The following is a 27,953-nucleotide window of genomic DNA, read 5'->3' as shown; positions in this document are numbered from 1 at the left end:
ATTAGCCATGGTGCAAATTTCAGGTCGCTAGGACAAAACACATCGAGATGTCTTTTATCCTATGCCCCAAATTGGAGCACATGACTGGCATTCCTTACCCGTGATGACAAGACTGTCCGAGCCTGAGCACCCCTCTGTCAAGAGTTAGCAAACCTTTCCCTCTCAGACCTTTCTGAGAGGTGACAGTCCTATACAGGTCCACAGCTTGGCAAAGGGCAAATCCACATCCGGATTGTTTTTAGCAACTCCTGTCTTCTCCAGGCCCAAAAGAACAGTAGGGAGAAAGTCAAAGAACAACAACAACAACAACAATAGTTGTGGCTAAGATTCAGAAGCAACGAGGGATGGTAATAGGAAAAAAGGTGGCAGTGCTGGGACAAGTGGCCCAGAGTAGAAAAATGAAACTTCACACAGACCAAGGTTAACTGAGGCCACCTGGTGGTGTGAGAGTAGCTCTACATGCAGACCCTTAACTAAAAAAAAAAAAAAAAAAAAAATAGAGCCTAGTTATAATCAGAGTGCATCATTTTGAGCTAGACAGTTTCTTTAAAATCAACTAGTTCAAATCCTTCTTTAATAATTGGGCCAACTAAGATCCAGATGAAATAACATCCAAAATCACGGAGCTGGTCAGAGGCAGAGCTAAGCCTGGAACCAAGTCTCCCGGCTCCCAGGCCGTCTTTGAACTTGAGGCCATTCTCTGCCATGATATTTCCTTTTTATCCTCTAGCTTTTTTCCCTAGGCTTTTTTTCTTTTTTCTTTCCTCATTCTGACATAAGTTCAGAAAAGTTTTTAGAAAAGTTGCAAGAATAATACAAAGAATTCCTATAAACCCTTCATGCAGTCACCCAAGAATAACTTTATACTCTATTTGCCTTATTATTCTCTCTCCCCCGACTCTCTCTCATATACATACTCATTTTTTCCTGAAACTCTGCGAGTGAGCTGCAGACACTGTGCCCTTTTACTCCTAAATACTTCGGTGTATATTTCTAAGAACAAAGGCATTTTCTATCATAACCATAGTATAATTATCAAAATCAGGAAATTTAACATTCTTTAATACTATTATCTAAGGTACAGACCTTATTCAAATTTTGCCAATTGTCTTATCAATGTCCACTATAGCAAAAGAGAAAAGAACATTTTCTTCTGGCCCAGGATCTAATCTAGGATCACACGTTGCAGTTAGTAGTCTTAACTTTGAGGTTTCCAATTTACAGAAAAGTTGAAAGAACAAAACAATAAATAATTGTATACTCTTCACCAATTGACAGCATTTTGCCACATTTGCTTTTCTTCTATCTATGTGTGTGTTTATATCAGTGCTATTCAAGAGAACTTCTGTGATAATGAAAATGTTCTACACCAATGCTGTCCAATGCATTGCCATGAGATACATATGGCTATTGAGTACTTGAAACATGGCTAGTGCCACTGAGGATTTGAATTTTAAATTGTATTAATTTTAATCTTAATGTAAATATTTCTTTGTGGCTACGGTGGCTACCCTATTGGACAGCACAGGATATAAATATATGCTATCTATGTTTACACGTGTGTGTATGTGTGGATCCACACACCTTTTTTGGTAAATCATTTGAAAATAAATTATAGACATCATGACTTTCCCGAAATACTATCAGAATGCAACTCCTAAGAATAAGGACATTCTCCCACCATTATTATACTGCACTACCATTATTACACCAAAAAGAATTTAGTCATTCCCTCTATCATTTGCTATCCATTCCATATTCAAATTTCTCCGACTGTTTCAAACATATCTCCATAGCTGTTTTTCTCTCAATCAAGGATCCAACCAAAATGAACAAATTTCATTTGGTTGTTATCTCCTTAATCTTTTAAAATCTAGAATGCTCTCCTTTCTTTTCCCATGATGATTTTTTTTTTTTTTTTTGGAGGAAGATTAGCCCTGAGCTAACTGCTGCCAATCCTCCTCTTTTTGCTGAGGAAGACTGGCCCTGAGCTAACATCTGTGCCCATCTTCCTCTACTTTATACGTGGGACACCTACCACAGCATGGCTTGCCAAGCAGTGCCATGTCCACACCCGGGATTTGAACCAGCAAACCCTGGGCCGCTGAAGCAGAATGTGCGCACTTACCTGCTGTGCCACTGGGCCAGCCCCCACTGTATACTTCTTATTGTACACAACAGATTGTCTTCCTATTGGGGATGTTAATTTCATCCCTTGCTTAATATGGGTCTGCCAGGTCTCTCCTCTGTAAAGACATACTTTCTTCTCTGCAATTTATAATTAATCAGTGGGGTGATATTTTGAATGTTTCTTGTTCTTAAAAGAGAAGCCAAAATAAAGGTCTCAAGTTTATGCAGAAAGTTTATTTACTGTTCGATGAACTATAAATGCCAGTTTCTTATACATGGAGTCATATCTTCACATAGGAGTCAAGTTTTAAAGTCAATAATTAGAAGCAAAAATCACATATGGCCAAAATTATACCATTGGAATAATATTGTCTTTCAATAAGTTCCAAACAACCAGTTTTTTGCTTTCTCGTGCTGTTTTTCAATGTTTCTTGAGTTAAATATCATACAAAATAGCTGGCTTATGTTTAAGGGCCTTGATGTATTTAAAAAACGTATCTTGAGACTCTAGGATTGCTCTACAGAGAGGCACAAGGGAACCGAGGCAAAGAGAGGGAACAGCATAGTAACTTCTCCCAAATTACTCTACAGGCTCTACCTATGAAACACACCAGAGGAAGAACCACCCGCACTATTTAAAGTGTTGTTTCTCTCTTTCTCTTCCTGCCCCACCATTTTCCTGGATCGTATATGGAATCCCTATAGGTTAAACGCACATATAAAGAGATGCACCTGTATTATCAAGCTAGCCCTTTCCACGCTAGTAAGAAAATCCACACTGAGGAAAGGCAACAGAGGAATCTCTAGAAGTTAATGTGTGTTCCTGAATAACTTGACCCCAAAACAGAGACCTCAGGCTGTCACCAGGTTCCATGGGCGGGCTTCTGTTTTGACCTAGGCTTGCTAATTATTAGATAAGGTAGTAAAGGCTGTAGTCCCAAGTTCAAAACCCTATCAGTTCACTCTAATCCTTCTTCCTCCTCAAAAGGGCTGGAGTAGTCAGGAGACGTCAAGAAAAATAATTAAAATGTTTCAAGACTCTAAAAAAAAAAAAAATCAAGGGGCCAGCCCTGTGGCCAAGTGGTTAAGTTTGCGCGCTCTGCTTCAGTGGCCCAGGGTTTCACTGGTTCAAATCCTGGGCGCAGACATGGCACCGCTCATCAGGCCATGCTGAGGAGGCATCCCACATGCCACAACTAGAAGGCCTCACAACTGAAAATACACAACTATGTACCAGGGGACTTTGGGGCGAAAAAGGAAAAATCAAATCTTAAAAAAAGTAATAAAATCTTAAGAAAAATCAGTAACTCAATAAGAAATAGGCAAAGAATATGAACAGGCAATCCACAGAAAAAGAAACACAAATTTCCCTTAAGCATATGCTAAGATGCTAAACACCATTATTATTAAAGAAATATAAAATAAAACTATGCTGAGAAAACAATTTTTTACGAATCAGACTGGAAAAGATAAAAGAAAGTCTGACAACACATTGTGTTGGTAAAGATGTGGGGAAACAGACACTCAGACACTGCTAGAAAAGTATTCCTTCCAAGGAAGGTGACCTGGCTCTCAAAATTGCAAAAATACATCCCCTTTGATGCATCTTGGAAGGGACACACAAGAAATTAACAATCCTGGTTTCCTCCAAGTGGAGGCACTGAGGGGATGGAGGAAAGAAAGAATTTTAAAGTATGTGAATGTATTTTATAAATGAATAACATTTATATTGCAAAAATAATAATGAAAACTACTGATATGAGATAAAATTTTGCCTCCAGATGACCCCGTTGAGAGGCCTGAACTCAGATTCTGGTCCCCCATGCCCAGGCATCTCTCAGTCCCATGACTCTTCTGCAGAGCTAAAGTGACAAAGCAATATTCTTCCATTTAAGCAATATTTATTGGGGGCCCACTATGTGTCAGACACTGTTCTAGTTGTTGGGGGTATCAACAGTAACCAAAACAAAAACTCCTGTTATTGTGATGCTTATATTCTATTGAAGGAGACCGTCAATAAATGAAATAGATAAAAATATGTACTATGTTAAATAGTGACAAGGGCTGAGAAGAAAAATATAAAGTTGGGAGGGGGACAGACGTGAGGAGTCAGGGAGGTGGGGAGACTTTACATGGGGAGATCGGGAAGACCTGGTTGAAGAGGGCGACCTTGGAGTAAAGACCTAAAGAAAGTAAGGAAGCAACCCAGGTAGATATCTGAGCCAAAAGCATTTCACTCAGAGGGAACAGCAAGTGCAAAGGCCCAGAGGTGGGAGTGTGCCTGGTACACTCAACAAACAGCAAGGAGCCCGTGTGGCTAGAGCAGCGGAAATGTGGGAGAGTAACAGGAGCTGAGAAATGGGGCGTCACACCATGTGGGATCTTCAGCTTTTACTCTGAGTGAGATGGAGAGCCCTTGGCATTTGAGCAGAGGAGTGACAAGAGTTAGCTTACATTTTTTTCTTTAATTTTTAAAGATTTCTTATTTATTAATTTTTTTATTTTACTTTATTTTTTGAAATTGAGTTCATAATAATTTACATCAATATGAGATTTCAGTTGTACATTACTTCTTGACTGTCACCACATAAGTGCTCCCCTTCACCTCTGGTACCTACCCCCGACCCCCCTCCCCTGGTAACCACTGAGCTGTTTTTTTCGTCCAAGTGTTTGTTTATATTCTGCATATGAGTGAAATCATCTCGTGTTTGTCTTTCTCAGTCTGGCTTATTTCGCTTAGCATGATTCCCTCCAGCTCCTGCCATGTTGTTGTAAATGGGATGAATTTTTCTTTTTTTATGGCTGAGTAGTATTCCACTGTATGTATATATATATACACCACATCTTCTTTATCCAATCATCAGTCAATGGGCACTTGGATTGTTTCCATGTCTTGGCTATTGTGAATAGTGAGCTAGCTTACATTTTAATGAGATCACTGGCAGCTGTGTGACCAACAGAATGAAGGAGGGCAAAGGGCAGAAGCAGGGAGGCCAGTTAGGGGCTATCGTCTTAATCCAGGGTGGAGATGATGGCAGTTTATGGGACGGTGGGGGTGGCGAGAAGTGGCTGAGCATTGGATACATCTTGAAGACAGACACAACCAGATTTGCTGATTGGTTGAACACAGGATACAAGAAAGAAAAATCAGAAGCTCAGTTCCAGACACATCACATTTTAGATGTTTACTAAATATTCAAGGGGAGGTGACAAGTGGGCTATTGATATATAAATCTGGAGTTCAGAGGAAAGGCCCCAGCTAGAGGTAGAAATTTGGCAGTGATCTTATATTGGCATTTAAAAGCTCAAGGTTGGATGAGATCACCTAAGGAATGAGTGTAGACAGAAAAGAGCCCTGAGAAGGAATGAAGGAATCACCATTTCAATTTGTGCCAAATGTTCATATTTTTCCTTTTTCAAGAATTTCAGCTCCAATATGACAACCCTATGAGAATGAAAAGTTACACTCTTAAGCCATTTCACAAGATTAGGCTCTCCAGACCAAGGTGTGGTATAATCCCACCTCTTCCCCACAGACTGGGCTGGAACTCAACTGACAAACACTTCTCACTGTGCCACTCACCTTTCAAAGTGAGCTGAGACTTCTCAAAAGGCAGGGCCACTCCTGCCCGGCTGGAGCTGGCAGATGCCATGTCATCACCAGGAAACTGCAAGACAAACACAGCAGTAGGTTTAGAGACTATCTGGTAACAGATTGAGGAGCTAGACCCAATTTTAATGCAGTATTGCACCGCATAACAACATTTTGGTCAATGACAAATTGCATATACAAGGGTGATCCCATAAGATTAGTACCATATAGCCTAGGGATGTAGTAGGCTATACCATGTAGCTTTGTGTAAGCACACTCTATGATGCTCAAAAAACGATGAAATCACCCAACCATGCATTTCACAGAATGTATCCCTGTTGTTAAGTAATGCATGACTGTATTTGAGTTTAAAGAGACAGAAGCAGGAAAATATAAACATCCAAGCAACCATCGCCATGCTACTTTCAGCACAGTGGTGTTATCTGTCTTGTAATAACTATTGAAGCTGGATAGGTCTTGGACAGCCTAAGAAAGACATAGCATTGTTATATCAAAGTCTGAAGGAGGGAGAGCCTAATATAACATTTCCAAAAAGAAAGTCAATAGTTGAACAATAAGAAAATAAAAAAACTCAAGCCAGCCCTGATGGCCTAGTGGTTAAAATTTGGCAAACTCCACTTCAGTGGCCTGGGGGTCCAGTTCCCAGGCGTGGAACCACACCACTTGTCTGTCAGTAGCCATGCTGTGGTGGTGGCTCACACAGAAGAATTAGAAGAATTCACAACCAAAATTACAATTATGTACTAAGGCTTTGGGGAAGAAAAATAAAGAGAGGAAGATTGGCAACAAATGTTAGCTCAGAGTGAATCATTCCCAGCAAAAATAAAATAAAATAAATCCAATTTTTTAAGTGGACAAAAGATCTGAATAAACATTTCTCCAAAGAAGATATACAAATGGCCAAAAAGCTCATGAAAAGATGCTCAACATCATTAGCCATCAGGCATCCCTGTCACTCCATCTTGGCTAGAAGCAGAAGTCTATCTTGCACTTTGAACAGATCTTTGCTCATATGACTTTGTAACATCATCATTTGTCATCTGGAAAATACTAGTTCATTGAGTTTTGCAGATATTCCGAACGTTAACACATTTCGTTATACTATAATATCAAAAAAATCACACTTGTGAAAATCACCACTAATCTTATCAGACAAGTCTGGTGTATTGGGAAGCTGTGAAGCTCTTGGTGGTAGATCTAAGTGTTTCAAAACTCTAAATTTCACTTAAAAACTCATATTTTATCATTGGTAACAAACTCTGTCAGTTGTTCTCCTTGAAGTGACAGGCTCACTTCATTCATTTTCAAGAAAAAACTGCCAAATACTCAAATCTAGTAACCTTAGCTTGTCTGTTAGTTTCTTTAGCTAAAATGGTATTTCAAGAAAAAAGCAACTAATTCCACTCTCAATTCAAACAATCATACAAGTGCTTTTTCTCAACACAACCATTATATTCAGTATGCAGCAGAAGCGTGTCAGGCTATTTCCCATTTCATCACACAAAATATTAAAAAGACATGCACAAGGGTTAAGACTTTAAAAAATTATAATTTGCAAATTATGCTTCATCAAGCAGATTCTTAAGCAAAACTGGCTTTTTCTTTTCTTTTCACTGAGTATACTATGGTGAGGAATATAATGACAACAGCACACATTGGTGGCACTGCCCTGATTCATAATACGGCACCAACAGTTTTACTCACCTTTGCTTTCACACCTTCAGTGCAAATATGATCACAGTGAAAAAGGCAAATAAAACTATTGTGAAAATAGCTTTGATCTTGCAAAACCCTTAAAGTCCTGAAGGGCTACGAGAGGTCTGAGGAGAACTTGAGAACTTCTGCTATAAAAACACTATAAAATTCCTATTCTATTCAACATCATTCTTTCATTCTATTTGTACCTGATCTCTCCTCCTAACTTCCTACTCTAAGAGTTGTTTAGCCATAAAAATAGTTATTAACTCACCATATTACCCTAAGAATGGAAGCCCTTTAACTGAGAATTAAATGCAGCTACAGTTAAATCACATTGATTTTGACATTTTCCATAGCCAAAGTGAAGTAATTTTTTTTCTCCCCAAATCCCCCCAGTACATAGTTGTATAGTTTAGCTGTGGGTCCTTCTAGTTGTGGCATGTGGGACACCACCTCAGCATGGCCCAATGAGCAGTGCCACATCCGCACCCAGGATTCGAACCGGGAAACCCTGGGCCGCCGAAGTAGAGCGTGAGAACTTAACCACTTGGCCACGGGGCCGGCCCCCTAAAGTCAAATAATTTTATGCTTCAAGATTTTAGCCAAAACAAAACAATTTGCCTTATTTATAAGATACAATCAGTCCAAAGAAATTTAAGTGACTAGTTTTTTCTGGACTAGTCTGTAACAGGCACTTTACTTCAATCTAACATACGGAGTAGGAGTGGAAACCTCTGACATGTTATAGATAACATATAGGAATTCAATACTGGAATATAGGAATACAAGGCTGAAATTATTCTTATCAAGAGCTCTAGAGCCCAGACCTCCATGTTATTAAATCCAATAGTGAATTTTCAGTCCTCGTCTTATGCGACCAATTGGCAGCATCTGACACAATGGATCCCTCTTTCTTCCTTGAAATGCTCTCTTCCCTTGGCTTCCAGGGCACCACACCTGCCTGATTTTCCTCCTGCCTCTCAGGCTGCTCTTTCTCAGCCTCCTTGTTGACTCTTTCTCCCCTCTTGGACGTCTTACCATCAATGTTCCACAACTTAGGCCTTGCACGTCTTCTCTTGGTTATCCCATGCTGTCTTATGGCTTTAAACACCATCTGTCTGTTGACAATCTCAAATTGGCACATCCAGTACGAACCTCACCAGTGAACCTCAGATCCTCTTTGTGCACTGACACAACTGAGCTTCTGACATTCCCCCTCAAACCTGTTCCTCAGCCTTCCACATCTCAGTTAATGACAACTCCTTCCATCCAGTGGCTCAGGCCAAAATTCTGGGCCTCATTCATGCTTCCCCTTTCCCTCTCACACTCCACATTCTATCTGTCAATAAATCCTGTTGGTTCGACCTTTAAAATTTTTCCACTAACATTTCTCTCCACCTCTACTGCCACTGCTTTGGTCCAAAGCACCATGATCTCTTACCTGGATTATTGTTTTTCCTGCTTCTGCCCTCCCCACCCTTCAATCTAATCTCTACCTTCAGCAGAGTGATTTTTCTTAATATGTAAATCAGATCCTGTCATGCTGCTATTCAAAACCATCCAGTGGCTTCCCATCCCTATCTCAGAGTCAAACTCCTCAAAATGACCTACGTGATATGCTCCCCCCACTACCACACACCTCTCTAACCTCATCTCCCATTTCTCCCCACTACCCCCTTCCCCTGCAGCTACACAGGTCTCCTCCCTGTTCCTTGAACATGCCAGATATGCTCCCCCATCAGGCTTCTACCGCTCCATCCAGAATGTTCTTTCCCCAGGTGTCCACATATATGGCTTATTCCCTTAGTGCCTTCAGGCATTTACTCAAATGTCACTTTCTTAAGGGGTCTTCCCTGACCACCCCCCACCCCATCAACCCCATGTCTCCACATGCATTAGTACCCATCCTTCCTGATTGTACTTTTTCTCCTTTGCATTTATCACTGACATGACTTGTATTGTATTTATTTATTCTATGTATTGTCTCTCTCCCTCCCCTGGAACGTAAGCTCCAGGAGGGCTGAGATATGTGTCCCATCTGTTAGCCCTGGAGCACTAGTGTCTAGAAAGGTGCCGGGCTCTTAGTAGGAACTCCATAAATATATACTGAATGAATGAACTTGAGCATGAATTTTCTGAAATTCAAAAGGATGATTTTTTTTTTATTGAGTTAATGATAGGTTACAATCTTGTGAAATTTCTGTTGTACATTAATGTTTGTCATTCGTGTTGCAGGTGCACCACTTCACCCTTTGTGCCCAACCCCCACCCCACCTTTCCCCTGGTAGCCACTAATCTGTTCTCTTTGTCCACATTTTTAAATTCCTCATATGAATGGAGTCATACAGAGATTATCCTTCTCTGACTGGCTTATTTCACTTAACATAATTCCCTTAAGGTCCATCCATGTTATTGCAAATGGAATGATTTTGTTCTGTTTTGCACTGAGTAGTATTCCATTGTATATATATATACCACATCTTCTTTATGCATTCATCTGTTGATGGGCACTTAGGTTGCTTCCATGTCTTGGCTATTGTAAATAATGCTGCAGTGAACATTGGGGTGCATAGGACTTTTGGAATTGCTGACTTCAAGCTCTTTGGATAGATACCCAGTAGTGGAATGGCTGGATCGTACGGTAGTTCTATTTTTAATTTTTTGAGGAATCTCCATACTGTTTTCCATAGTGGCTGCACCAGTTTGCATTCCCACCAGCATTGTATGAGGGTTCCTTTTTCCAAAAGGATGATGTTTTGACTCCCTTAGACTAAATCTATTTTGGTAAAGCAATAAAAAGATCAACTCTCTTTCTACCCATCAGATGAGCAAGAGATTATAAGTCTGACAAGTGTTGGTGAGAAGCCTCATACACTTCTGGGGGCAGTGCAAACTAGATGGTACCTGGCAACCTCCGGTAGAGTTAAAGATGCATATATTGTATCTCCCAGATTCCACTCCTAGGTATTTGCTAGGGGAAAATCTTCCTATACATGCTGTTCAAAGATGTTCATCACAGCAACGTTTATAATAGAAAAATCTGTAAATAACCTAACTGCCCATCAATGAGGGAATGGATAAATTGTGATATATTTATAAAATGGAATGCTATATAGTACCTGAAATATACCAATTCAATCTACATGTACAAATCCCAAACTATCATGATAAAAGAAAAAAAAAGCAAGTGGCTGCCTAGATATAGAGTGATGCCACTGATATGCATTTGAACTTACACAAAACAATTGTTGTGGACACACACAAATGGAATACAAGTATAGAAGCATGGCCACGAAGGAACCACACCAAGTTCAGAACAGAAGTTATCTCTGGGGTAGTGGAGGAGGGAGCGGGGGACGTGGAGTGAGGAGAGAGACCAAGGGAACTTCAACTGTATCTGCAACATTTTATTTTCTTAAAGAAAAAAGTTCTGAAGCAAATATGGCAAAATGTTAATATTCATTAAATCCAGATGGTGGTTTTTATGACTGCTTGTTATCTTATTCTCTGAACCATTTCATATGTTTGATCTTTTTCATAATTTAACAATAATTTTAAGGAGGAAAAAGGATCCTATCTTGAGTAATGAAGGAAAGATTAATGATTATAAATTAAGCCTCAGGGCTTTTAGTAACAGAGGTTAAAGCACTAAAAGCTGGAAATGCATTATTTATAGACTTTAAAAATGAAAGAATATTTTTTAAATCTTTAAATCTATTGGGACTCCTTCCTTCCTAAGGCAACTTGACTGAGGGTAGTTTTTAAACTAGCTTGTTCTCCCTGAGCTCTAGCTGTTTTTAGCCTTTGGTCTGAACTCAAGAGAATTCAGGAGAATGAAACTCGAAGCTCCCGGACAGCCTGTTAAATGCAGAGAAAGACCAAACCTCTTGATCTATACTTCATGGCCCTGAAACAAAATCGATCAGATAAATTCTAAAGAAGGCACAGAACAAAACTGACTGGGAAGGCAGGAGAAACAGAGTAGGGACCACCACCATGTTTTCTTTCTGCAACATCTTTCCTAATTACAGTCCATTGTTTACTAACAACAATCCATGTTATTACGTGGGGCTTTGTCTGTCTTCACAGATCCAATTAGCAAGATACCACCCTGACATTACAAGGTAGATATCTTGAATCGTAAAAGTTTTCCAATCCATGTATAAAGAAAAAGAGCCAGTACTACAGAAGGGAAGTCAGATCTGACCCCATCTCAGTCAAAGGACTTTCAACCGATTAGCTTCTGCCTCAGGGCCCCATATTGGACATGGTTCCTAACAGGCATGAGGTCTAAACCCTCACTACCCACTACAGGAAGCTTATGCAACCTGAGACCTAGAATTTACTCTACACCCGTCTCAGCAACACAAACAGATGACTCTGTACATGTACTCAAGTAATTTTTTCTCCTGCTAATAATGATGATAAGTGTTTGCATTCAAATCACTCCAAAAACACTGAGTTAGCATAAGCCTGGGGCAGGCAAGGGGAGGAGGGAGAACAATGTTTAAAATATCACCAAAAGTTATAGGTGCACGAAGAATTTCATTACTGAAGGGAGCAATGGAAGGGAGTAATGGATCTGCTAAGTCCAGTAGATCTACCCAAATGTCTTAAAAAAATAAACTGTCCTCTGAACTTATCCTCTCTATAAATCATGACAAGCACTTTCGAAAATAAAATATAAAATAATAAAGTAGGAAATAAGAGTACATCATACATAAAAGAAAGTATTATTTCATAAAAAGTTTCTTCAGATAAATGGACATTTATATGTACATGTATAATAGGTCATGATATAAAATATATGTCTTACTAAAGGTTGGGGTCAAAAAACCTGGACAACAACTGCTCTACAACAATCCCATTTTAGGTAAGGTTTTAGATTGGAGACACTCACAAACACCACAGAATTAAGCAAACGCTAGATTGGGGACTAACTAGTCACTCAGAGAAATGTCATCGGTCTATCATCATCTTAGGTCTGAGAAATTTTCCCACATCTAGGTAAAACAATTTCATGGGCTTGGATCAAAGGTATTCATTTGATCATTCAACAATTATTGAGCATTTATTCAGTATCATGCGCTGTTTTTGCTGCTAGTATATATACGTGAATAAAATAGTAAAAAAAAAATCCTGCCCTACAAGGTTCTCCTGGAAAAGAGCCAAGAATGATCCCCTCCTGGCTCTGGCAGGGGAAGGGGAAAGTAACCATTGTGAAGCACGCCCATCTCCCTAACAATGGCTTTCTCTCCAGGGAAAAAGACTTTACCAGAGCCTTATCCTAACTAGGGGGAGGAAATTTCCCTGACTCAGGCCCCCTCCAGCCTTCTTGTCTCACCTGTGGGGGAAAACAGCTAATAAATACTTGTAAAGGTCACAGCCCAGGGACAAAGAGCCACTAAAAGACTGAGATTTAATCATAAGATTACAAATGCTTCCCCTCCCCCACACTTTACCACCCATATAATAACAGTGGATTACAGCTGAAAGAGCTAAAAGGCGCACACTCCATTTAAGGAGTTCTTAGCGAAGACCAAAGATAACAGGGGAGAGAAAAAAAAAAAAGGATAACAGAGGAAGTTGAGGTCTCTGGTACCTACAGTTACAGCAATCAGTAAACACAAACCAACTCCTAGCCAGATTAACATAAAACCCCAAAGGCCTATTCACCTCAGTTTCTATTATCCAATACACCATGTCCAGCTTTCAATTAAAAATTATAAGTTATGCTGAAAGGCAAGAAAAAACAGTGTGAAGAGACAAAGCAATCATCAGAACCAGACTCAGATATGACACAGATTTTGGAATTACTGAACAGGGAATTCAAAATAACTATGATTAATATGTCAAGAGCTCTAACGGAAAAAGTAGACGACACATAAAAACAGATGGGTACTGTAAGCAGAGAGACGGAATCTCTAAGAAAGAATCAAAAGAAAATGCTAGAAATCCGAAACAGTGTAAGAAAAAGGGAAAACACCTTGATGGGCTCATCAGTAGACTGCACATGGCTGAAGAAAGAATGAGTGACCTTGAAGACATGTTAACAGACACTTCCCAGGGGCCAGCCCGGTGGCATAGCGGTTAAGTGCGCACGTTCAGCTTCTCAGCGGCCCAGGTTCACCAGTTGGGATCCCGGGTGTGGCCATGGCACCACTTGGTATGCCATGCTGTGGTAGGGGTCCCACATATAAAGTAGAGGAAGATGGGCGTGGATGTTAGCTCAGGGCCAGCCTTCCTCAGCAAAAAGAGGAGGACTGGCAATAGTTAGCTCAGGGCTAATCTTCCTCAAAAAGAAAAAAAGAAACTTTACAAACTGAAGTGCAAAGAGAGAAAGAAATTTAAAAAGAAAAGAAAAAGGAACTTCCAAAAGCTGTGGGACAATTTCAAAAGGTGCAAAATATGCATAATTGGAATACCAGAAGAAGAAAGAACACAGGAGAAGAAATATCTGAAGTAATCATGGCCAAAAATTTCCCAAAATTAATGACATACACCAAACCACAGATCCAGGAAACTCAGAGAACATCAAGCAGGATAAACACCAAAAAAAATAAATAAATTTTTAAAAAATTACACTTAGGCATAACATATTATTATATTCAACCTACAGAAAACAAAAGATAAAGAAAAAAATCTTAAAAGAAACCAAAAGGGAAAAAACACCTGAACTACAGAGGAATAAGGATAAGAATTACAGTAGCCTCCTTGCCAGAAACCATACAAGCAAGAAGACAGTGCAGTGAAATATTTAAAGCATTGAAAGAGAAGAAGCACCAACCTAGATTTTGTATCCAATGACGTCGTTCTTTGAAAGAGAAGGAGAAAAAAGACTTTCTCAAACAAAAACCTGCCCTACAGGAAATGTTAAAAAGTTCTTCAGGCAGAAGGAAAATGATATAAGTCAGAAACTTGTATCTACAAAGAAAAGAGCAGGGTAGAAGGAATAAATGGAGCTCTGCCCACTGGCTTCTTTATGAAGTCGGCCCTCCGCACCCACAGGTTCCACATGCAGGGGTTCTGCATCCACAGATTCAACCAACCATGGATTGAAAGGCCTATTATGGTTGCATCTGTACTGAACACGCAGACTTTCTTCCTTGTCATTATGCCCGAAACAATACAGAATAACAACTATTTACATAACATTTACATTGTATTAGGTATTCTATGTAATCTAGAGATGATTTTAAGTAAAGAGGATGTGTGTAGGCTATATGCAAATTCTACACCTTTTTTTTTTTGAGGAAGATTAGCCCTGAGCTAGCATCTGCTGCCAATCCTCCTCTTTTTGCTGAGGAAGCCTGGCCCTGAGCTAACATCTGTGCCTATCTTCCTCTACTTTATATGTGGGGCGCCTACCACAGCATGGCTTGCCAAGTGGTGCCATGTCTGCACCTGGGATCCAAACAAACCTGCAAACTCCGGGCCGCCAAAGCAGAACATGCACATCTAACCGCTGCACCACCGGGCCGGCCCCTACACCATTTTATATAAGGAACTTAAACATCCCTGGATTTTGGTATGGGGGGCAGGGTCCTGGAACCAATCCCCCACAGATACCAAGGCACAACTCTACACTAAAAGATTGATACATGGGAAAAAGGCATGTGCCAAGAGAGGATGCCAAATAGAAAAGAAACAAGAGAACTACAGAAGTGACAAGTTGTAGAAAAAACAAAGTAGTGAAAGAGAACAGGAATTTGGGGTGAGGATTGGAAGCAGAAATTCTAAAAGTTGTGGACAAGGGGAGTCTCATTGATAAGATGATTTCCGAGCAAAGATCTGAAGAAGGTGAAGGAGGAAACTGAGGATATCTGCAGAAGAACATTCCAGGCAGACAAAAGGGCAAAAGCAAAAGCTCTTGAGACAGCAGCACGTCTTGGGAGTGTAAGGAACAAAAGGGGCCAGCGGCTGGAGGGCAGTGAAGGAGGAGGATGAGAGCAATAAGAGATGCAACTGAATTTTCCTGTTAGGTAAAATGATCCTTAATGAAATACGAAATATGCCTTGGAGCTGTGGTTCTCAATTCTTTCTGCACACCTGAATTATCTGGAGAGAATTAAAAAAACACATAACCAAACCCCAACCGCAGAGATTCCCATTTGATTGGTCTGGAGTGGGGTAGAACAGCTGTGTTACTTAAAAGTTCCCCCAAGTGATCCTAATATAAAGTTGAGGGGAGAACCAATGGTTTAGTGTTACTGAATTAGTTGAAGCCTCAACTAATTTGACCACACTGAAAATAGGACTTTAGCTCTATCAGCATGTTTAAGACTAAACTAAAATTATGCAAAAAATTTGCATAGAATAATATGCAAATGAAAAAATGCGGCAATATATAACTCTAGGAACAGAATTCGGTGAAGGAGCTCTGTGTCAGGAGTGGTTCCAAGGAAACTAAGTATTATACCACCTTCCTTGATACCTACCTTTTCCTTAGAGTCTCTTCTAAGGACTCAATAAACAGGAGAGATTAAACACCTATTTCTGCTCCTTTCTCAAACCCCATCAAAATGACAAGAAGGCAGTACAAAAATATAAACCCACTAACAAAGAATGGAAAAGGGAACAATAGAGATTGGCAGCAATATTTTTGGAAAATGGCAAGTGGGTTGAAATTGAAACCTAACTGCCTGAGTGGGGGAAGTCAACAAGAAGCAAGCTGACTGGCACTGAGGAATCCTGGAAAGGGTCAATAATTGGTGGCACTAGGTACCTCTGACAGTGAGAGCATGCAGCCTATGGGAAACAGAGCCCCAGACTTCCCTTCCCCACCCAATTCAGCTAGGCAGTCACCCCTCCCTAACTCTAAGCAGGAGAGTTAAATTTTAGTCCCTGGATAGGTTAAACCAGACCTGTGGACTTCAGGTACAGTTGAGGGTAGGAATAGACACCACAACAATCCAGGGAGATAAGTGAAAGTCTACGGCATGAACTATGAAAGGTCACTGTCTCCCACCCCTTTTCCCTCACTTGGGTCCTAGCGCACAGATGAGCCTGCTGGTACTTGACACTTAAATGTACACAACTATTTGAGGGGACCCTCAGACAGAAATGTCAGATATCAAAACAAACAAAGAGAAAAAAGAATTCCATTGATAAGCTGAGTCTAAAATTCATAAGGAAATGCAAAGGACCTACAATAGCCAAACAATCTTGTAAAAGCACAAAGTTGGAGGATTCACAACTTCTAACTTCAAAACTTACTACAGGGCCAGCCTCACTCGCCTAGTGGTTAATTTCAGCATACTCTGCTTCAGCGGCCCGGATTTGGTTCCTGGGCACAGACCTATACCACTCATCTGCCATGCTGTCGTGGTGGCTCACATACGAAAAAGAAGATTGGCAACAGATGTTAGCTCAGGGCAAATCTTCCTCAGCAAAAAAGAAGATTGGCAATAGACGTTAGCTCAGGACAAATCCTCCTCAGCAAAAACAAAACAAAACAAAACAAAACAAAAAACCTTACTATAAAGCTACGGTAATCAAGACTGTGTGGTACTGGCATAGGAATAGACATATAAAGCAATGGCATATGTTAATGCAAAATAACCAATAACCATTCTATAGATAAGAGAAATAGGTGAGGGTTTTCTTGATGAGCAGTGCGTAGGTCTGCACCCAAGATCCAAACTGGCAAACCCCAGGCCACTAAAGTGGAGAGTGCAAACTTAAGTCCAATGTCTGACTTATAGTAAGACCAGAAATAGAAAAGAGAAGAAAAGACAAAGAAATCACCAAAAAATGTTACAAAATATTTTTCTTAAGCTGAAGGATATACATTTCTAGATAGAAAGGACCCAACTGAGTGCCCAGAACAATGAAGGAAAAAAGAACCACGCTAAAACACAATGTCATGAAATTTCAGGACATGGGGACAAACAGTATACAAGCTTCCAGTGACATTGACAGAGAACAGGAATCAGAATGGCATCAGGCTTCTCAACAGTAATACTGAATGCTAGAAGACAACAGAACGCTTTCAAATTTTAGATAAAATTATGCCCAGTCTAGACTTCTAAAATCAAGAAAACCATCCATCAAGTATGACAAGAAAACAGTGATGTTTCCAGATTTGCAGTCTCAAAAAAGTCACTTCCAAAGCTGCCTTCTCAGGAAGCTACCAAAAAAATGCTCTCCAGGGGAGTAAATGAGAAAGATGGAGGATGGTGGGTATTCCACATGAGAGACGAATTCCCAGAAGGGCAATGAAGAGAAATCCCAAGGCACTGCTACACAATAGCCTAGAGAGAAGTCCAGATTAGAGAGTGTATCAAAGTGTCATCTCAAGATAAAGGAAAGACAGGCTGGCCCCGAAGCCAAGTGGTTAGGTTCACACACTCTGCTTCGGCAGCCTGAGGATCACCGGTTGGATCCTGGGTGCAGACCTATACACCACTCATCAAGCCATGCTGTGGCAGCGTCCCCCATAGAAGAACTAGAACGACCTACAACTAGTGTATACAACTATGCACTGGGGCCTTGGACAGAAAAAGGAGAAAAAAAACAGAGGAAGATTGGCAACAGATGTTAGCTTGGGGCCAATCTTCCTCACCAAAAAAAGATAAAGGAAAGAAAATGGAAGAAATAGATTACATGATGCATCTGACTGCACTGAAAGAAGTACTGATTTAGCTTTATCAGAATGTTTGGGGCTGAACTGGTGATAGGTAAACAGAAAATTATGCAAACAAAAAAAGCAGAAAATACGTAACTCTACTAAAAACAAAAGCTAGGAAATGTCATCCTAATATACTACATGGCTCAGTTGTGAATATTTGTAATCATAACAGCATAAATTTAATCAAAACTTGTGATATATTGTAATCAGAAGATGGAGATAGAAGTGTGTCTTTGTAGAGACTGAAAGAGAGCTAAATCCTCATCTTCAGTGGTTAAAAGACAATAAACAAAACAGACAAGCTAGGAAATAACAGTGTAAGGATGACATTTAGAAATGCAGAAGTCACTATCAGAAAAGAACCAAAAGAGTTAAAAGTCATTGACTCTACAGAACAAGAATCAAGAACAAAAAGGGGTGAAGCCACGCACTGCTGTGGCATTATAATCCTGGTAATGAATGCTATTTGACTTTTTAAACTATGTGCGTGCATTATTTGGGCATAAATAAAATTTAAATTCAAGAAAGGAAAAGGCTTCTCTTCAAATCAGGTCATAGGAGGATGTCCTTATTTAATTTTAATAAGAGTATCCCACCTACATTCAGTTAGTGTAGTGGGTTTAATTGTGGCCCCCAAAAAGATATGTCTAAGTGCTAACCCTCCTGGAATCTGTGACTGTGACTTTATCAGAATATAGGGTCTTTGTAGATGTAATCAGGATGTAGGGTCTTTGAGATGAGATCATCCTGGATTTAGGGTGGATGCAGTGTCCTTTTAGGAGACAGAGGGAAGAAGACACAGACACAGAGGAGGAGCCCATGTGAAGACTGAGGCAGAGACTGGAGTCATGCAGCCCCAAGCCAACAAATGCCTGGAGCCACTAGAAGGATTCTCCCCTAGAGGGATCGAGGCCCTGGTGACACTGTTGACACCTTGATTTTGGTCTTCTGGCCTCCAGAACTGTAAAGGAATAAATTCCTACTGTTTTAAATCAAGTTTTTAGCAATTTGTTACACAGATTAGGAATAGGAAACTAATGCAGTTAGCAACAAAGGCTTTAATAGTTGTGGATTTCAACTGACATAAGGCTGAAGCTGGAAGTCTTTGGCGTATCAGCAACACATCCTTGGGGTGCCCAACTCCCATGTCCACCTGGATCCAGGCCCCATGGTAAATTCCCTTAAGAAGTAACCCCTGCAGTCAGTGGGTGTGGTCTTGCTGAAATTAATGCTTCTTTCTTTCTTTCTTTTTTTTTTTTTTTTTTTTGCTGAGGAAGACTCACCCTGAGCTAACATCTGTTGCCAATCTTCCTCTATTTTGTATATGAGCCATTGCCACAGCACGGCCACTCACAGACGAGTGGTATAGGTCCATGCCCTGAAACCGAACTCAGGCCACCAAAGTGGAGCGTGCCAAACTTAACCACTAGGCCACTGGGGCCGGCCCTGCTTGTTTCTTTTTTTATGTGTGTGTGGAAGACTGGCCCTGAGCTAAATCTGTTGCCAATCTTCCTCCTTATGCTTGAGGAAGATTGTTGCTAAGCTAACACGTGTGGCCATCTTCCTCTATTTTGCTTGTGGGATACCGCCACAGCATGGCCTGATGTGCAGTGTATGGGTCCACACCCAGGATCCGAACCCACAAACCCCCAGGCCGCTGAAGCAGAGCATTGGAACTTTACTACTACGCTACCAGGCCAGGCCCCTGGCCCTGCTTGTTTCTTAACTGTGATTCCAGATACAAAACAAAATCCTAAATGTATCATTGTGTTTTATTCCATTATTTAAAAAACGAGTATTTTTCATGCTCTACTCAAAACAATTTGTTGATGCCACTACTAACACAACAACTGTTTAGCTTTTCAGAATTTGAGAATAATTCTAATGGCAAGTGACAGAAAGAATAAAGAGGGGCTACATTACAAGAGTTAACAGGCAGCCTATCTCTGGTCTCTGCCTTTACCATCTTCTTCCTCCTTTTCACCTCTCTTTCCTTCTCTACTTTGCTGGGCACTTTCTCCCCTCCGATGTCTTCCTTCTCCCTCCTGTGACTCAGGCACATCCTAGGCTCTGCATGGGTATCACTGTCGGGCTCACAGCCAAAAGGGCAGCTACCCCAGGCTCAGAGTTAGACTGTGATACAACCTGAACTACCATCTTCCAGGGGTTTACCAGCTCTGCTCTGAAGGGAGCAAATAGTGCCCTTACACCTTTAATTCTAAAGAAGAAACTTAAAAAAAAAAAAAGCCAGCTTTCTTTGTCTATAATCTGGCTATTCAAAGAGAAGAAACTATAAGGTAGGGTAGTAATTCCTGAGTCCTTCTCACTAGCCAAATTAAGTATGTCAAGGGTCCACCTACTGGTTTAGTTTCCAGAGACATCCTGAAAGACAACAAAGATGTATCATAGTCCTTTTTGATTAAAATACTTGAAATACCTGAGATCAAAAAAGTAGAGAGAACATTATTTAACACATTTACCAGGGCACTTCAGAGGAAGCTGAATAAGACGTGGTGCCCCAGCACTAGAAGATGAAGGATAGTGGCTCCGCTGCCTGCACTAAAATCTTAACTTGACCTCTACAGAACACAGAGGGTGCATTCAAAACAGGACTGGTTGATCCTTTTTAATTTTTATTGAAATATAATTCACTTACTATAACTTCACCCTTTTAAAGCATACTATTCGGTGTCTATATTCAGATTTGTGCAACCATCACCACTATCTAATTCCAGAACATTTTCATCACCTCAAAAGAAAACCCCATAACCATTAGCAGTCACTTTTCATTCCTCTCTGCCCCCAGCCCCTAATAACTACTATCTGCTTTCTGTCTCTACAGATCTGCCTATTCTGGACATTTCACATAAACGGAACAGTACAATATGTGATCTTTTGTGTCTGGCTTCTTTCACATAGTGTAATGTTTTCAAGGTTCACCCATGTTGTAGCATGTACCAGTACTCCACTCCTTTTTATGGCTGAATAATATTTCATTGTATGGATACCACATTTTGTCTATCCACTCACTCACCAGTTGGTAGACAACTCAACATTTAGGTTGTTAGGACGGGTTGATTCTTTTTTTTTTAAAGATTTTACTTTTTCCTTTTTCTCCCAAAGGCCCCCCGGTACATAGTTGTGTATTTTTAGTTGTAGGTCCTTCTAGTTGTGGCATGTGGGATGCTGCCTCAGCATGGCTTGATGAGTGGTGCCATGTCCGCGCCCAGGCCAGGATTCAAACTGGTGAAACCCTAGGCCTCCGAAGCACAGCGCGTGAACGTAACCACTAGGCCACGAGGCTGGCCCCCTGGACGGGTTGATTCTTGAAGCCAGGGGACTGTAATGGTCAAGGGCAACTTTAGCCAGCCTTCTGATTGTGCCTCTTCCAGGCCACTTTTATTGACCCTGTCTCGTCTTGAGCCAGGGTCAGTCTTTCAACAGATGTTCACACGCCCCACTCTGTGCCAGGCCCTGGAAATACAAAGGCGAATGCCATAGGGCACCTGCCCCCCGGGAGCTAAGACATCTTGCTCTGAGAGATCCTCATCAAATAAATCCTCAAAGAGCTTTTGGCAGGAGAAAGCAATTGCACATAAGAGTCAGCAAGTGCTAGCTCTTTCAATATCGGAAGTACCTGATCACTCTTATCACCCAACTTCAGGAAGAACCCTTCAGACAAGCCAATCTTTTAGAGGCAAATAGGTTTAACCACTCACTAGCCTTTGAGTGATACTGGACAAGTTACTTAGCCTCTCTAAATCTCAATTCCTCATCTGTGAAATGAACCTAATCATAGTACTTACCTTACAAGATTACTGTAGGGATTAAAACAAGTTCAGGTAAAGCAGCCAGCACATGGTAAGCCCTCTTCAAGTATTAACTACAAGCTAAACTAGTTGTTCTTGAAGCTGAAATTCTAGGCTCTTGGGATTCCAGCTTTGAGTCAAGAAACCACTGAACACTGATCTTGAGATGAAAGGACCTGTGCAGCAGATGAGCCAGGGAAGAGCACAACTACTCACCAGCACCAAGATTTTATTTTTAATTAGCCAGCTGTAGAAACAGGCAGAGCTGCTTATTTATAACCATAGATCCACCCTGCATCCACTTCTCAGAAGATATGGAAGAAAAGCATCTATTCAAAAGATTCCTCCTTTCCTTCACACTCTCATGCTTTTCCAGTTCTTTCCAACACTAATGCTTCTTTCTTGGCCTCTTTCCTCTGTCCAGCATTGAGTTAACCTTCCATTCTCCCAAGGCCCATATTGAAAAACAATCAAAAAGAATTGAACTTTGCCAAATGACATCCGTACAAAGACCAAGCACATAAAAAGAAAGAGAGGGAGGGGAACAGGGGGAGGTCATATCATTGGAAGCACAGTGGAATTACAGGCTAGTAATAAAAAGAGACTGGAAAGCAGATCTCACAACAAAACAGGAAGCAAAAGGCATGGGTGACACAGAGGAAGAGGACCTGCCCTGGGTCAGAACTGCCAAGTCTTGGTATTTGGTATTTTCCTAGAAGTAGTTATTAACACGACTGAAATCACTGAATGTTTGTTTATAAGTGGGGCCAGGGGGCAGGGGCCAGCTGCAGGGGACTACAACCTTCTAGAAAACATTCAGTTGGGGCCGGCCGGGTGGTTCAGCAGTTAGTGTGCACGTTCCGCTTTGGCGGCCCAGGGTTCACTGGTTCAGATCCTGGGTGCGGACATGGCACCGCTTGGCAAGCCATGCTGTGGTAGGCGTCCCACATATAAAGTGGAGGAAGATGGGCCCGGATGTTAGCTCAGGGCCAGTCTTCCTCAGCAAAAGAGGAGGATTGGCAGCAGATGTTAGCTCAGGGCTAATTTTCCTCAAAAAAAGAAAAAAGATTCACTTGGTTCTCTAAGAGAAACAAGATCTTCCCTTTTGTTCCTATCTCTCAGAAATTTCAGTCTATAGTAGTCCAAAAGGATTCAAAATCACTCAAAAGCAGCTCACTGATTTGATTCCAATGAGAGTTGATGTTCATGCATCCACTATCACACGTCTTCCCGATGGAAGCATCAGATCCAGACTCAGAAGACCAAGATTCAAATCCCAGCTCTTCCAGGTCTTAGCTACATGACCTCACGCAGGCCACTTCACCTCGGCGAGGTTCTGTTTGCTTTAAATCTATAAAACAGCAGGATGCCTGACAAACAACATGCGTTCAGTACGCATGGTATAGGTAAAACCAATATTATAACATTAAGAACTCATTCCCCATCCTTCCAGGCTGTCTCTTTCCCATCCTTCTTGGAGGTCCCTAAATTGGTTACCAACCCAGAAAGCCAGACTAATTCCAGAAATTGGCACTCAAAATTGATTTCAGCGGCACTACAAAGACGCACTCTTGGAATAGCAGCCTCCTCAAGAAAAGAGAAACCCATTAGCTTGTGGTTTTCAAGAGTCTTTAAATGAAAAGTGAAAAGGAGAGAAAATCAAGTTCCCTGAGATATACTACAATGCTCCACCGTATTTAAAATATCTAGTACTATAATAGCACAAACTAAGACTTTATTTCAAAATTTAACTTCTGGCAAGAAGCACGCCTCTTGGATATGTACCCACACTATTCTGTAAGTAACTTCACCCAGTCTCTCAACTCTAAACACTGTCCACATGGTAACCAATTCCACATGCACACTCCAGCCCAGGCGTCTCCAGACTTCCCTAATTGCCCACGACACTTTCACTTGGATTTCTACAGGCATTTTACAATTAACGTGAACAAAAAGGAGCCCCAACCCCGTCCCTCCCACGGTCTTCCCCATTTCAGTTAATGACAATTCCATTCTTCCAGTCATTCACACCAAAGACCATGGAGTTCCCCTTGATTCTTTTCTTCCTCTCACATCCCACATCCACAAACCCAGTGGCTGTACTTCAAAATATACCCATCACCTGACTGCTCCGCGCCACCTCCATTACCACCACCCGGTCCCTCCTCCACCTGGATCAAGGCAATAGCCTCCGAACTTGTCTCCCTGCTTCTAGCCTTGCTCCTCTTAACTCTTTCTCCACATGGCAACCAGAGCGAGCCTGTGAAAAGGCGGGATGGATTGTGTCCACTCCACTGCTCAAGACCGTCCAACGGCCCCAACTCATTCTAAGTAAAAAGCAATACCCCTACAATGGCCTGCAAGGCCCCCACGACCTGCCCTTCTCTCCCCTTACCCCATCACCTCTCTGACCTCATCCTTCCACCCCTGCCTCGCGCCTACCCCTCCAGCCACACTGGCCTCCTGGCTGGTTCCAACACTGCCAGGAGTGCTTCTTCTTCAGGGCTTTTGAACTTGCCGTGTCCTCTGCCTGGACCACTACGTCCGCATTCAGCCACGTGGCTCCTTCCCTCACTTTCATCACCTTTCCAGGAAGGCTTTTCTAAAGACCCTCTTCAAAACCGCAACCCTAGCCCACACTCCACATCCTGCTTCCCTCCTTTATTACAATATAATGTGCACTTTACTTGGTTACTTTGTTTACTGTGGCTTTCCCCACTAAAATGTAAGACAGTTGGGGCCAGCCAGGTGGCACAGCAGTTAAGTTCCCATATTCTGCTTTGGTGGCCCAGGGTTCGCCAGTTGGGATCCCGGGTTCGGATGCCCAGTGAGGACATGGCGCCACGTGGCAAGCCATGCTGTAGCAGGCGTCCCACATATAAAGTAGAGGAAGATGGTCTTGGATGTTAGGTCAGGGCCAGTCTTCCTCAGCAAAAAAAAGAGGAGGTTTGGCAGCAGATGTTAGCTCAGGGCTAATCTCCCTCAAAAAAAAAAATAAAGTAAGACCAACAAGGGCAGGGATTTTTGCCTTTCCTGTATACTGTATTCTTGGTGTTTAGAACAGCACTGTCCAATACAATTTTTAATTTTCTAGGGAACACATTTTAAAAATAAAAAGAAACAGGTGAAATTAATTTCAACTATACTGCATTTAACCCAATTAACAAAATGTTATTTATAGCATATATTTATATTCTATTAATATTGTATTCATTACAATATAAAAATATCAATGAGGTATTTTCCCTTTTTCTCACACTAAGTCTTCAAAATCTGGTGTTTATTTTATACTCACAGCATTATCTCCAGTGCTCAACAGTCCCACGTGTCTAGTTGCCACCATACTAGACAGCGCAATTCTAGAACAATGCCTGGCATAGAGTGGGCACTTATAAATATTCATTGAATGAAAGAATGTTTTTCCAGGGAGAGGCAGCTACGGTATAGTACAGAGTCTTCTAAACGTCAATTGCATTCTACACTCACTATTTTTGCTGTGATCTACATACTGTTTTTTCCTTAAAATGTCATACTTTTTATACTTTAAAAAATATTTAGGGCCCCGTGGCACAGTGGTCAAGTGCGCACGTTCCGCTTCAGCAGACCAGGGTTCACCGGTTCAGATCCCGGGTGCGGGCATGGCACCACTTGGCACACCATACTGTGGTAGGCGTCCCACATATAAAGTAGAGGAAGATGGTCATGGATGTTAGCTCAGGGCCAGTCTTCCTCAGCAAAAAGAGGAGGATTGGCAGCAGTTAGCTCAGGGCTAATCTTCCTCAAAAAAACCCAAAAAAAACAAAAAGAAAAAAATTTTTAAAATAAGACTTTATATTGCTTCTACAAATGGAAAAGAATGGGTCTAGGGGCAAAAGGCCTGGGCTAGAGTCCCTGCTCAGTCACTCACTAGCTCTGGAATCTAAAGCAAGGACTTCGCTAAGCCTCCGTTTCTGCAAGTGTAGAATAGGGACAATACTGACCTTCCCAGGATCATGGTGACAATTAAATGAGATGTGAATATAAGCTCTTTGTAAATGGGAAAGTCGTCATTAAGTAAAAGACAGTGAAAAGCCAACTCAAGCCTTTTTCCCATGCCTATGGTTTTCATATGGACAATAACACAGAAAATAGCAAGTTTGTCTGACAAGAGAAGAGCTAGGACTTGGGCTCAAATCCCTTGTCCTCCACTTACAGCTACGTGACCTTCAGAAACTTTTATTCACCAAACATTTACCAAGCGCCCACAACATGGCAAGCACTAGGCTAGTAGCCAGATAAGATACTAACCCTGCCCTTGAAGGATTTGCAGCCTAGCAGAGAGAGGAGACCAGTAAACAAGAAAGAGCAATAAATTGTTAAAAAAAAAAATCAAGTCATCTCTCTTAGGTCTGTTTGTTCATTGTGAAATGGGAGGAACACTTTCCCAACCTAACTCCCAGGCCGCTACAGAAATTAATTTTCAAATGCTTAAGTAGTCCAAAAACTTTAACTCATAATACTATACATTAGCAAAGTCCTTTTTGTTTTCTCCTACTTGTAACCCAAAACGACTCTGGCTCCTATGAATGCCCAGTTTGAACATCCACTCCAGTTACACCGCACCTATAAAATTCATTCCACTTCTGCAAATTTTAGTTAAGATGAAGAAAAAGAGGATGAACGGCTTTAACATACGTATTTAATCTCGAAATCCTGATCCAGGTCACATTCTAATGAAGACAACACAGGTCTCTCAGGCACCCTACCTAGTTACAGTCTGTCAAGCAGTCACATGGTAAGGGGAGCTGAATAATTTAAAGTGAAGAGGAAAAGCCATAAAGCTGTGTAGGTAGACGCTCTAAGATTTCTGCAGCCGCTATGCTGCTGAGGTAATGCTGGGCTAAGCCGTGGTCAACAGTTTAGGCTAAAAGCCATTTTATGGCCAGAGCAAAGTGCCCACACTCTTTTTTAAGCCTCGAAGTTCATGTGATCTGGGAACATCTCAAAGAAAAATGATCTGAAGGGCTAGGTTCCCAAGAAGTGGAAACCCTACCCAAGTGGGTGTGTCGAACGCAAGATGATCAACATTCTGTGATCCGTCTTGGAAGTTTAAAAACTGAGTGGGACCGAAATCAAAGTCGCGGGTAACAATCATTTCCAAAGAGGAGGGAAGGAAGAGATTCTCTGCTGGGATTCAGGCAGCATCTTCTTCCTGATTTCTCCTTTCCCTCCATGTCCTACGCCCATTCTCAGGCGCCCCCTGCCAGCTCAGTCCCAAGTCGCCCCTGCCTCCAGTCCCGATTCCTCCACAAAGGTCACTCCTCTCCATCCCTGGCTCCTAAGCTCCTCTTCCGTTCCAGAAGTACTCGCTGGTCGCCGCACCTCCGGCTGCCTCGGCGCCCACCCCGGAGCAGCCCCCGCGCACGGCCCGCGGCGCGCCCACCCTGCTCGGGCGGGAGCTGGGACACCCCTCCTCGGAGGCCGGAACCGCCGCGCCAGGCCCCTCCCACAGGAAGCCGCCGCCCCCCGGCGCCCGGGCCGCGCCGCCCCCGGCCCAACCCGCGCCGCCCGCCGCCCCGCGTCCGACCCGCGCCCCCGGCCCACCGCGCGCCCCGCGCCCCCCGCGCCAGCGCTCGCTACCTGCCGCGGCCACAGAAGCGGCGCCCACTCCTCTCCCACTTCCGCCTTCCACCGCCCGCACTCGGGCCAGGTCACGTGACCGCGCGGAGTCACCTGACCCGGAAGAGGCTGGCCGGGTCCGCAGGTGTGGGTAACCTAGGCCCGGCTTGGGAGCGTTTGCCCGGGAGCAGGCCTTCCTATAGTTTGTTTGTTTAAAAGTGGAAGAGTTTTCCACTCCCGAGATGGTCCCCGAGCAACCAAATAAATTGAGGGCTCGTTGAGTGCCCTGCGCTTCGTTTACTCCTCCCATCAACCCCGGAGGCGGGTCTATCATTAGCCTCATTTTACAGGTGAGAAGAGGCCAACCAATTAAGTCAATAAATATTCATGGAGCCCCTTAGGGTTACCAGATAAAATACGGGACGCCCAGTTAAATTTGGATTTCAGATAAACAACGATGTAATGTGTAGTTATG

At 42.0% G+C, this 27,953-nt stretch overlaps 1 protein-coding gene across 5 annotated transcripts in view; it reads right to left on the bottom strand.

Annotated features, from left to right (window-relative positions):
* WWP2 (WW domain containing E3 ubiquitin protein ligase 2) overlaps positions 1–27,737 on the bottom strand; it is a 136,561-nt gene extending 108,824 nt beyond the window's left edge. For 2 of the 5 annotated variants that reach the window (XR_011498992.1, XR_011498993.1), the window contains exon 1: positions 5,714–5,798. Coding sequence is in view for 3 of the 5 variants with exons in the window: in XM_044760996.2 (XP_044616931.1) it covers positions 5,714–5,783 (70 nt within the window). In the remaining 2 variants the exon portion in view is untranslated. Of the gene's footprint in view, positions 1–5,713; positions 5,799–26,554; positions 27,333–27,499 lie in introns of those variants that run through there. The other 3 variants (XM_044760996.2, XM_044760997.2, XM_070500411.1) reach the window with 3 other exon arrangements.
* Between the last annotated feature and the right edge of the window lie 216 nt (positions 27,738–27,953).

Source organism: Equus asinus, chromosome 28 (genome assembly GCF_041296235.1).
Source record: "Equus asinus isolate D_3611 breed Donkey chromosome 28, EquAss-T2T_v2, whole genome shotgun sequence".
Taxonomy (NCBI): domain Eukaryota; kingdom Metazoa; phylum Chordata; class Mammalia; order Perissodactyla; family Equidae; genus Equus; species Equus asinus.
The sequence above is the reverse complement of the archived record's forward strand: the minus strand, read 5'-3'. Positions and strand labels throughout refer to the sequence as shown.